We start from the raw sequence: 12,711 nt of genomic DNA, 5'->3' as shown, positions 1-12,711 counted from the left end.
AAAAACATTCTCTTTGGTGTGTTGTTTATTAGTTGTATAATTGTGGAAGTGTTGTTGATCTAGTAATATGAAGGTGTCTTATTGCAATGTCTTTTGTTTAATCTCTCATTTTGTTAGTTTGAAATATAATGGCAATTATATGAAATAAGGAAGGTCATATAATATAGGTTAAACCTTTAAAGTGTTAAATACATGAATAGAATAACTAATAGGAAATCTAAAGAGATAAGTAATTGTTGAATCTTTTAAGAATCTTAATAAACAACTTGATTTTTTTAATTAATAATGCACTTTATTTTATAATTTATACTATCAACTTTATGTACTATAATAAAGAAAGTTATGCTCCCATATGCACTCACATAAGAAAACTTAACTACACACTATTAATTTTTTATAACCTTTTCTCAAAATGGTTAAGGTAGAGTCGCACAAACCATTTTTAAAAAAAAAATGGACTGGTTCTGGATTTGGTCAACAAAGTCAAAACCAGGTCAAGTAGGAATCGTTCCAGGGATGGTCGAGTTTTTTAACCGGTTTGGCCCGGTTTTTATCTAGTTGATGACGATGCTATCATAAGAGAGGACCAGACAGTTCCCGGTTCCGAAAGCAATAATCTATTTTTTTACTCCACCGCAACTACCGATATCCATCTTACAAACAAAAAAAGGATACCCATAACATCTATGTCAGCTTATTTCTTATAACGACAACTCACACATTCATCTACTTCCTAATCCTAAACTACACCAAAAGAATAATCTACCTGATAACACGACAGGTTTGAACCTTGATCTTTTGTCCAAAAGACGAGCTTTTACCATCAAGTCAAAACTGAAATTACGACTTTTTAACTATAATTAACACCATGTGTTATGAAATGAAAATCAACTCGATTAAATCAACACATTCTGTCAGGAACAATGTTTCATGCCTATAATTCCTAACGATCAATAACATCAATCAGCTTTTTTTATTGTTATGACTAACCCCAATAATAAACAATCGGTTGACTTGTCTAACATGCTTAATCGAATATGTTATGTCTAAGGGTTTCTCTATTTAACATATTTTATTAAATAGGTTAAACCATTAAAAATAAGAATATATAGTAAAAAGGTACATTTGATAAGGTCAGCCCGCCACCCATTTAGGATCTGTTGTAATCCTTTTATTACAACTCGTCAACCCTTTCATAGCTACCAACTAATTTGACACGCATACACACACACACAATATGTACGTGTAGTTTGTTTTAAAGGGTTGTACCGGAGTACACAATCTAGTATGTTCAAACCATGTTTAATGTCTTTGACACGAATACAAATATGAGTCATGATAAGATCATTTCATTGATTCTCCCACCAATCTAACACGATTACCACCCTAAAACGCATATACTTGCTATAAGAACAAGAAATCAAATGCCAAGTTGAACATGTTAGTCACAAAAAACAAAGATAGTGAAACCCAAATATACATAAAAGCTCAAGCAAGTTAAATATTAAAAAAAACAAAAAACACAAACCATTCTACACTAGACTTTAAAAAAAAAAAAAAACTTTATGAACTTTCTTTGAATTAACATACAAGTATCTAGACTTAACTTTTATATGATCAAATCCTTACACTTTAAAAAGTGAACAAAAAGGTACTTTTTTTCTAAATAAAGTTTAAGATCTTAATCATGTTAGAAAAAACCCTTTTCCTTTTTAGCTTTGGCAAGTTAATTTTTTTTACCATACTACCCGTTAAAACACGTTTGTTTTAACGGTTTAAAGGTTTAAATCGTTAAAAAACAAAGTCATGACACTTATCTAGAAACTCACTGAAAGCCCGTCGAGCTTTTTTTTTACAATTACTAACGAATTACATTCATTCATCTACTGACTACTATTAACATCACAACAAATAAATCGTGTTATCTTGGACCCGAAAGCTCCATTGCTTCAAATACAAGTGAAGATTCTTCAACATAATCCGCATACCTTTTCGGAAAACTTTCTTGTGCGCGAAATCTTGGCGTTTCGATGTTTTGTGAAGCTTCCCATCTTTCAACTAACCCTTCACCTTCCAACATTCTTAATACTTCCGACATTTTGGGTCGGTTTAACACGCTAAATTGAGTGCATAACAATGCAACTTGAACCATTTCTTCCAACTCGACCCGATCAAAATTGTTATGTAATGATTTATCTACCATTAGATTTAGTTTCCCATCTTGATGGAGCTTCTTTACCTGCATAATGAGCTGTGTTATTGTAGAGCTAGCAATTTCGACCCGTTTGGTTAAAAGGGTTGGTTTGGGTTGTTATTCGGTTTTTAACGAGTCAAATGCTAAAACGGGCCTAAAAGGGAAGTGGTTTGACCAGGTTGAAAGTAGTCATATTTTTGCGAAAATGACCAAAATGGCCCATTTGACCAACCACATTCCTTAACTAGCCCACCCAACCCCCCCCCCCCCCCAAAAAAAAAAAAACAAAAAATTCTACAAATAGATCAGTAGGATGACAGATCTTGTTGTTTTAATGACACGTGTCAAGATCTTGTTGGTTCCATAAAACCGTCAAACGACATATTTAAACGGTCGGTCCGACGGTCCGATCATTCTTGAAATGACCATTTTGGGTGTTCCAGAATTGCGGGGCTAGTTAAGGAATGCGGTTGTCAAATGGGCCATTTTGGTCTTTTCCCCATAAGTTTTCCAACGCAAAAATCCGTAATTCTCTACACTTAAAACAATTAGACTCTTATTTCAATATATACATATATATAGGAAAAGGTTTACACGCAAAGGGCTGTTATCATACGAAGCGTACGAAAGATTAAATATAGCTTACGTAATTATTAACATAGATTGCATAATTATTTTTATAAGTCGCGTAATTGTTATTTATTTCTAAAATAAATAATGCATATACAACCGCAAAAAATGTGTATCGAAAATTCGAAATAACGATTCAAATCTTTATATAATACTCCAGCAGTCCCATTAGAAGTGTCATGGTTTGAAAAACACAAAGTTTAAGGTGGATTGAATGATTACCTTTTTTTCTTACTAAATGACAATAATGCCCTTGGAAAGTGGGTCCATCAATATTGTTTATTAATGTTAGTTGTGTGTGTTTAAGGGTAAATTTGGAAATTAGCTAATAAATTTTAAAAGTGCATTTGTAATGGGACAAACAAAAAAGGAAATATGGACACTTTTAATGGGACGAAGGGAGATTATTTAGGAGCTTGCATTCAGTTAGAGTATATTTTGGGCAACTTTCGACCAAATCGCATTTGACCCGTTTCCCTTTAACCTACATTTTTTAATCGAACCATTTGCCCAAACTCAACAAATTCATTAAAGAAGGAAATCGAGAGAATACCCAATCGAGCATAACGACTTTTTGGTTAACAACCGTCTTTCCAAAATCTAACGCCTTTTGACCCGTAATAAGCTCCAAAAGCAAGATTCCAAACCCAAAAACATCGGTTTTTTCAGACGACTGGCCCGTTGACAAATACTCAGGTGCAATGTGGCCCACGGTCCCACGAACCGCAGTGGTCACATGAGAGTCACGGTGGTCCAACAACTTAGCCAGCCCGAAATCACCAACGACCGCCTCGAAATCTTCATCCAATAAAATATTGGCTGCTTTAACGTCCCGATGAATTATCTTGGGGTCACTTTGTTCATGTAAATACAGTAAACCTCTTGCGGTTCCTAAAGCTATGTTTTTTCTTCTTGACCAGTCTAAAACTGGTTTCCCATGGATTTGATCTGGTAAAGGAAAAATGATTTAGACAAAAAATTGATAAAAAAATTAACTTTTACAAAAAAAATAACATTTTTACAAAAGTAAGGGTGTAAACGAGCCAAGACGCTCATGAGCTTACTCAAGATCAGCTCGCTAAAAGCTCGAAGCGAGCCAAGCTTAAACGAGCTTAAGCCTAAATTGAAGCCCGCTTAATAAACGAACCTGGGCTTCATATACCATGCGTGTTTCAGCTCGCGATCATAAACGAGCTTATTACTTACACATATATAAAAAATTTATTTTGATATAATAAATATATATTACATAATAAAAATTATATATACATATATATAACCATGAGTCGAGCCGTTCGTGAGCTGCTTGAGATCAGCTCGCTAAAGTTTCGGATTTCTTTTTGTTTCTATTTTGGTTTGGAAATTTTGAGCCGATTTATATATATATATATATAAACTATTGAATTGTGAGCTAAATATATTTTTAGTTAATAATTAATTGATTGTTATATATTTGCTAAAATATTTGAGTTAAACTTATTATAAATTTTGTTTGGTTTTAACCTACCGACCCGTTCGTGAGCTGCTTGAGATCAGCTGGCTAAAAACTCGAATCGAGTTGTGCTTAAACTAGCTCTAGCCTAAACGAGCACACTATTCATACATATATAATCATTTATCTAATATACTGAATATATATTTCATGAGAAACTTAAGTTTAATTGTATATATATATATATGATGAAAATAACTAAATGGTATATATTATGTTACATAAATATAAAACTATAATACTATATATATATATATATATATATATATAGGGGCAGGTTCAAGAGGGAACTCAAAAAAAGTGGGGAACTCTTCATTTTACATGTAAAAAATAATATAAAGCTCGATTTCGCATGTAAAAAATTAGTTTTAGCGTAAACTTTTAAAGACTTTTTGCTTATAAATACATATATAGAAGACATTCCAATAAAAAAACGAATTTTGTAAAAATATATTTTTTTAAGTTTTTTAAACTAAAAATTTTTAAATTTTTTTTTTTTTGAAAAACGCTTCTACATGTGTTTATATACAAAAAGCTTTATAAAAAGATTATGTAAAAATGTGTTTTTTACTTGTGAAATCGAGCTTTATATTATTTTTTTACATGTAAAATAACTATATATGTATAGAAAATTCCAACGACTTTGTAGCATATATTATACGAACCTCTTAATTTAGAAGCCACACTCCCATTTGGCATAAACGGGTAGACTAAAATCCGCTCATTTTCGGTGGAACAAAATCCCCAAAGGCGTAAAAGATTTCGATGAACGGCCAAACTTATGGTTTCAACTTCTGTTTGAAACTGAACTTCACCTCCAAAATTATTGTCATCTTTTAACTTTTTAACCGCCACGAGTGTGCCATCTGTCAGCAATCCTTTGTAAACAATTCCAAATCCGCCTGTACCTAAAATATTCTTTGCATTGAAGTTATCGGTAGCAGCCCGTAGTTCCTTAAACGTAAATCTTCTCAAATGGCCCAAGCAAACCTCGGGATCAAATTGATCTGTTTACAAAATCATATTAGTGTCATACAAAAAATCAAAAGACAAAATAGACATATCATTTCAGAAAAAAAAAATTTTAGTATGATGACTTTTAGTAGGTTTTAAGCATTAAAATACACTTATGAACATGGTTATGTTTAGAGCTAAATGAAAACATTAGCTAAAAAAGAAATCTGTCAAAAATTGGCAAGTGTACTTTTATAAGCATAGCATCAGTAAATCTGCAGTCACTCTATTAAAAAAAGTTAGATTATCGTTGATTTATTGTAATAGCATACTTTTTGTAATCACATTTAACTAGGGGTGTGCGTGGTTCGTTTCGGTGTGGTTTTTAACTAAAACCGAACCGAAAACCAAACTTTCGGATTTATGATTTTTTAAAACCATTCGGTTTCGGTTTTTCCGGTTTTTGGTTTTTGGGTTCGGTTCGGTTTTGGATGCGGTTTTTTCGGTTTTGCTAATCAAGCCAAAAATTTTGGGGCAAAAAAAACAACTTGACCCAAGATATTGAAATTGAACATGATATTTTTTTCTTTAAACTAATAATTAACAGAATATTGAATATTTGGACCTCAAATATTAAAAGCTAATAAAATATACATTTAAAATCAAAATTCAAAATCAATACAAATGTACCAATATTATTAGTTATTAACCATATGCAGAAACTAAATATATTTGTTATTAACCATATGTTAAAACTTAAAACTAAACAAATAGTCATTGACAGATTTTGTTTTAATGATTACGGTTAAGATATTATGGCTATTTCGGTTTTTGTTATTTCGGTTTTTTCGGTTCTTTACAAAATACAAAACCGAACCAAAACCAATATTTCGTTTTTTTCTAAAGTTCAAAACCGAACCACCGGTTTCTAATTCGGTTTGGTTTTTTCAGTTTTTTTTTTTTTTTGGTTTTTCCGGTTTCGGTTCGGTCTTTTCGGTTTTGTGCACACCCCTACATTTAACACATAAAACTTGAACAAAAAAGTTTTGAACCCAACCCGTTTTGAACAATTTCCCGCTCATTTTGCCACCTCTATTTGCAAGTTTATGTTTTAAGGTCAAGACTACCTAATAAGTTAATTGTAAATAAGGCAGTGACTAACCATTAACATCAAAGAATATTTGCTGATTTTTACGATAACGCCACCAAATGAGAAACACAACAACCAGGATTATTAGTAATATAGCACCAAAGCTTGAGCCAAGGGCGATAGCTAGACGGCGACTTTTATCCCCGGATGAAGATTCGCCTGATAAATTAAACATTAATATATCAGAATACCATATTTGTGTTGCACAAGATGTGGCAATTACGGCCTGGCCTGTTTACATATAAATTTTGTAAAGAAAAAAAAGTGACTGTTATGTCATAATATAGATTTTGTAAGCATTTTTAACAGGAATTATTCATAGTTTCTTAAAAAGGGTTAATTTCATGTGTATGTTTTAAATTTTAAAACTTTCATGTATAATAAGTTTCATAATTTTATATTTACCCTTTCAAAACACTAAAAGTATCATATTTACACATAATTAATCTTCTCCAACGTGAATCACCTACGCATATAATTAATCTTCATTTATATAGTGGAAACAGGAAATCATAAAATATAGTTTAGATATTATTATGGAATAGATAAAATGATAATTTAAATATTTTTACTGTTTAACTAGTAAAATAATTCCATTGATGAAAAAGTAGTGTTTACATCGAAACAGAAGGCAAATGAGCAACAAGTTGTGCCGCTACCCCCTTTTGAAATGCAAAACCAAGTCTTTTAAACTTTTTGAAATTGCCCATATTAGAATACTTAACACGTTATCAACCCGACGGGAAATAAACATATAACATGAGCATACCAGACGGTGGGAAAGCGAGAGGCTCGGGATAAACAACTGAACAGCCATTTGCAGAATTATGCTCACATAGTAAAGGATTTCCTATAATTCTGAAAAAAAAAATTCAGATTGGATCATGATGTAGAGATGATTAAAGAAAAAGATATTTACTATAAAAGATGAAAAGAAAACTCACTTGAATGTTCTTGCAGATATTTTAGGCAACAGACCGCTAAAGTTGTTATATGACAGGTCTCTACATCACAAAGTAATCATTTTTAATTACAATAACTAAGAAAATTAAATAAAAATCTATCTTGTAATAAAACAAATATAAATATGTATATTGGTATATTGGTTTTTATTAATCCCAACTATCGTCTTTTGGTCACTGCCGGTCCCAACTAACGAATTGGTTGCTAACGGTCCCAACTTATAACGTATTTGTTCCTAACGGTCTGTGACTAACAGAATCCTAACACCGTTAGTTGCAGGTCGCCGTAAAAACGTTTTTGGCCGGAAAACTCACATTTTTTCCCGAAAACTCAACATTTTTGTCCCAAACATCGTGGCAACTTTGTTTCGGACCTTTGGGAACCTTTTTACTAGTAAAGGCCCAAATATTGAGGTCGTCGGAACCTTATAACCATCTTCGGAATTGGTTGATGGTACTCAAGTGGGGTGGTTGGTTGGTGGTGAGTCAATTGGTTGTGGTGATGGTATTCAGGTTTTGTTTTCTGACAAAAAAATGTGAATTTTTAGGCCAAAAACGTTTTTCCGGAGATCTGCAACTAATGGCGTTAGGATTCTGTTACTCGCGGACCGTTAGGAACAAATACGTTAAAAGTTGGGACCGTTAGTAGCCAATTCGTTAGTCGGGACCGGCATTGACCAAAAGACGATAATCGGGATTAATAAAAACCAATATACCATACATATTTTATAAGGCAAGTTGACATACACAAGTGTGAGGCTTCCAAGTTTCGATAGCGATTCAGGAACTGGTCCAGTAAGGCTGTTGTTGTTTAGTCGCCTAGCTTGAGCATAAATACAAATTGTAATTAGAAAACTTCACAATAAACTCTCACTTGTTGGCTGACAATGTTGATCCATTTATGTAAAAATCATTAAATCAAGAAAAGCTAATTTTTTGATGGTGTAACGTCTCGAAAATTATTATTATGCAAAGATTTATATTGACATAATATTATTGCTTATGTAATTATAATTAGCGCATTAACAATTTTAAAAATTTAAGATAGTGACAAAAAGTGTTGTGGGTTGACCCAACCCGTTTCAAAGTGTACAAAAATGACCCGTTTTCAACTAAACCCCATTTGACCCGCTTATCTTGCCACCTGTACTGCATGCATGCTAAAGGTGGCAATTTTGACCCGTTTACGTATAAATGGGTCAAATAAAAAAATAGTTTTTCTTTTTGACCGACTAATAAAAATTAGATTGTTATTGTGTTATCATAATGTCGCTTATCTAATCATGATTCAATCAATAAGAAACTAAAAAGTTGATAAAATATTGTCTGTGGGTCAACCAAACCCGTTTTAAAGTGAACTAAAAATAACCCATTTTTTAACCAAACCTATTTCGGCCCGTTACCCGACCCGATCATCTTGCCACCTCTAATGCACACATTATGATCAAGATAAAACAAAAAAAAAAACTTACAATAAATTCAAATTCTTGAGATCTCCTAAAGAAGTAGGCAGTTCACCACTGAACTTATTTCCTGAAAGATCAAGTGTTTGAAGTTTCTTTAACTTCCCTATTGCACCCGTAATTGGACCCGAAATTGCATTATCCTGTAACATACTAAACAAGCACAACAAATGACCCATTTTTAGCCCACAAATATTACCATGGTAAAAAAATATTCGGTGTTTTAGCCCACAAATATTACCATGGTAAAAGTCGGATTCCAAGGCCTTGGAATTGGCAATTCCAAGGTCCTCGGACATCAACCTTGCCGCCTTTTCCCAACTTGGCCACCATTACTCGCCAAGGTCCAACTCGGTCAAAAGTCGGAGTACTCGGGATTAGTCGGCCTCCAAGGTCAACTCGGCCACCATTTATTTTTTATAATATATTAAGAATAACAAAGCATGAATTTTTTGAATTATGTTTTTTTATAATTTTTTTTTTCTTTTTTTTTAATAGTCAAAGATGCTTTAAATAAAAGGATCCAATTACAATAGAGATGTGGATAAGCGGGCAACAAGCTGCGTCGCCACCCCCTTTTACAGTCAAAGATTCTTTTTTATGTTTTTTTTTCATATGAATTATGCTTATTTTGACATGCATTATGCTCGTCTAACATATACATAATATCCAATAATTATTTTATGTTATATTTATCATGTCTGAGTACAAGCCGAGTAGTCCCTACAAGGGGGCCGGCCGCCTAGGGACCGCTTAGCGAGATTTACAACACTACGTTTAGGTAAAATATGAGAAAGGTGATTACATGGATTGCAAGTTACTAAGATTTTCAATTGCAGATGATAAAGTCCCGGATATATTCTGGCCTGGCATCCCTCTGATGATTGTCAAAATGAAAGAAACAGAGTTATAATTAAAGTATGCAACACTACAAAAATCAGAGAAACTGCATGATATGTAAAATAATATTACACTTTCTTACGAATTTTGGCAACCGATATTAAAGAAGACACAAAATAAAAACAACCATACATGTGATTACTTATTGTAGCAACAAAGTTACCTTTTTTTATTGTTGAATTTTCAAAGTTGTCTATGTGACATCTTATGTATCATTTTAGTGCATATGTGTACGTCCCATAGCATTTGAATGCGACAATTAATAATTCTTTTATATTAAAATTAGGTTTAGAAATCATTTTTTCTAAACTTGTAAACGAGAGAGCAAAGCTTAAACGGGCTTGAGACTAAAAAGTAAGCTTGTTTTATGAACGAACCCGAGCTCAAGCTGGCTTGCGAGCCTAAAAGAGCCTATTATTTATATAATAAATATTTAACATTAAAAATAAATATTTATATCAGAATTATTATTCTGCATAAACTTATGCTTAAATAACTAAACAATGTACATTATGGTATACATATAAATTAAAGTTAAAATATACATGAAAATGATTATAAACGATATAAATAAATAATTAACTAATCAATAAAAAATGAGCCGAGCTCGAGCTTAAAAAATAGAGCTTAAATCACGCCGAGCTCAGGTTCAGCTTGGCTCGTTTACCACTACTTGTAATAATATTTTTTTTACCTTTTCTTCACAAAAAAAACATCAACTAGGTTGTGCCAGCAATAACAGCAATTAACACATAAAATCAGTAATGAATAGTACACTCGTTTCTATTATGCGTCTTACACTAAGTTGCCGAAATGAAGAAAAAAAATGCGAAGTTTGTTTGTTTCTATTTAGTGTTATTTGCACCCGTAAAAACTACCAAATTTAAAACATTGTTTTTTGAATATATACAAGACAGAATTACAAATTTTGTTCTTTTAATATATGCGATTTATGGATCAGGTCCTTTAAAAAGTTTATCTGCGGGCAGTGTCCTTTATATGACAAAATACATTCGCATTTTGTCCTTTGCACTAACTGTCATCCAAAAACTCAGTTCAATCCAAACATGCCTAACGGGGTTTTTGTTTAACATATTTTATTTAGTTTCTTTTTCTAATAATATATTTAATTTGTTTTTTAATTATAAATACTTAAACTGTATGCGTAAAAAGACTTAAATGCCCTCGCATGCCAAGACTTAACGGGGTTTTTGGATGGTAGTTAGTCAAAAGGACGAAAATCAAACAAACATGACATGTAAAGGACACCGCCTGCAAATAAACTTTTTAAAGGACCTAATCCATAAATTGCGTATGTTTAAAGGACAAAATTTGTAATTCTGTCTATATACAAAGACTTACATAGCAAACACGGATCCATCAGGAGTGCAAGTAACCATCTTCCAACTACAAGGATCAACAGATGACCAATCCCAGTTGTCAAGAACATTATGTGGATCTTTAATATCCTTCTTAATAGCCATTAGTGCCACAACTGCATTAACATGTTACATACATATTAAAGGTCATGAATCATGATTCTGATATCGAAATCACACAAGTAAATACAATTTTGAAGGCAAAATAATGTACTCGAATCGGTTTCTTCGAAAATTTCTGAAACTAAATCAGAATTAGAAAAATCGTTTCGAAAATTCAAAAAAAAAAAAAAAACACTTATCCTTTGTGGATTCAAAGTTACAAGTTTACCTTAAAATGAAACTAATTGTCTTTCAATAAATTATAAGCAAGCCTTTGAATCAAACCAAGTTAACAGTATTCTTGGTTGCAAAAGTCGTTAGGCGTTTCCAGGTCGGTCAACTGAGGAGTTGCTGGTACTCGGGAAATACTCGGGCATGGTAAATTATAAAAAAAAATTGAGAAACTATACATGTGTCAAATATATTTACAGCAAAATACGTGAATATCAATAAAAGAAAATAAAAAAAAAATTGGATGCTAAGATTTCTCGTTAAACTCAAAACGATTACAATAAAAATTAAAAAAATACTAAATTATTTCAAAATTTGATATTCATTTTTTAAAATTATAGACATCGAAATCATTTAATTTTCGAATTCCAAGGTATCCCCGTGAAAAACAGCGAAAATCTGACTTGACCTAATAATGTTGGCTGAGTTGAAAAAACTCGCCTTGGCACCTTACCGAGTACTCGCCTACTCGGCCACCTAGACCGACTTTTACAACACTGACACTAATAAAATAATAAAATCCATAAAGATAAATAAAATTTAAAAACTTAACTTTTAAAAACATATTAAACTCACCTTCATAATTCACACCAGAAGGAGACAGAGTTGCAGTGCAAACATTCATCATCCATGCCAATATCACTAAACCGAATACTCTAAACACATACTCTCTCTTCTCCATAATAATAATAATAATAATAATAATAATAATAATAATAATAATAATAATATCTCACACCAAAGCTTCAAGCTTTTATCACACAAACATAAACCCAATAAACCCAAAAGAATCTGTTAATCAAACTTCATTAAATTCACCAATTTCCCGCCATATTTGATCCACCATAATAATGCACACCAAGTGTTCGACCAAATTCCTCAACTAAAAAACTTCAAACTTTAATCACACAAACATCAGACTTCGTTAGTTTCACTGGTTGCGCGCCAAATTTGGTACAAGTGGTATTGAAATCTCGAAAAACTTTGAAACACAAGAGTGCACACCAAGTGTTTGATAAAATGCCTGAACGAAAAAACCAAAAGTTTTAACTGAAACGATGAGATCTGGTCAACTGGGTTTGTTTGTAATGAGATGATTAGGTTGAGTGATGATCTGGGTGCTTCGAATTTTGGGTGTTGGTGGTGGTTCGTTATCAAAATCAACATCTTTGAATGTACAGGTGAGGGTGGTCTTTAATGGCGGATATGGGAAAGAATAGAAACAAAAAGAAATGATTAAATTAAATTAATATT

The 12,711-nt window shown here is 32.3% G+C and overlaps 1 protein-coding gene across 1 annotated transcript; it reads right to left on the bottom strand.

The window, feature by feature from the left end:
- Positions 1 to 1,899: 1,899 nt before the first annotated feature.
- Positions 1,900 to 12,217, bottom strand: LOC143598140 (protein NSP-INTERACTING KINASE 3-like). Its single transcript, XM_077076437.1, has 11 exons — positions 12,034 to 12,217; positions 11,108 to 11,240; positions 9,651 to 9,722; positions 8,855 to 8,998; positions 8,130 to 8,201; positions 7,365 to 7,424; positions 7,190 to 7,278; positions 6,433 to 6,579; positions 4,982 to 5,323; positions 3,378 to 3,772; positions 1,900 to 2,239 (listed from the first exon to the last, which is right to left on the bottom strand). The coding sequence occupies exons 1-11, from the start codon at positions 12,137 to 12,139 to the stop codon at positions 1,922 to 1,924; spliced, it is 1,878 nt and encodes a 625-aa protein (XP_076932552.1). The 5' UTR covers positions 12,140 to 12,217; the 3' UTR covers positions 1,900 to 1,921.
- Positions 12,218 to 12,711: the final 494 nt, after the last annotated feature.

This window comes from Bidens hawaiensis, unplaced genomic scaffold (assembly GCF_021521415.1).
Source record: "Bidens hawaiensis isolate Kalapana, Puna unplaced genomic scaffold, B.hawaiensis_p1.1 tig00049694_1, whole genome shotgun sequence".
Taxonomy (NCBI): Eukaryota; Viridiplantae; Streptophyta; class Magnoliopsida; order Asterales; family Asteraceae; genus Bidens; species Bidens hawaiensis.
This window is presented reverse-complemented; position numbering and strand designations above follow the sequence as displayed.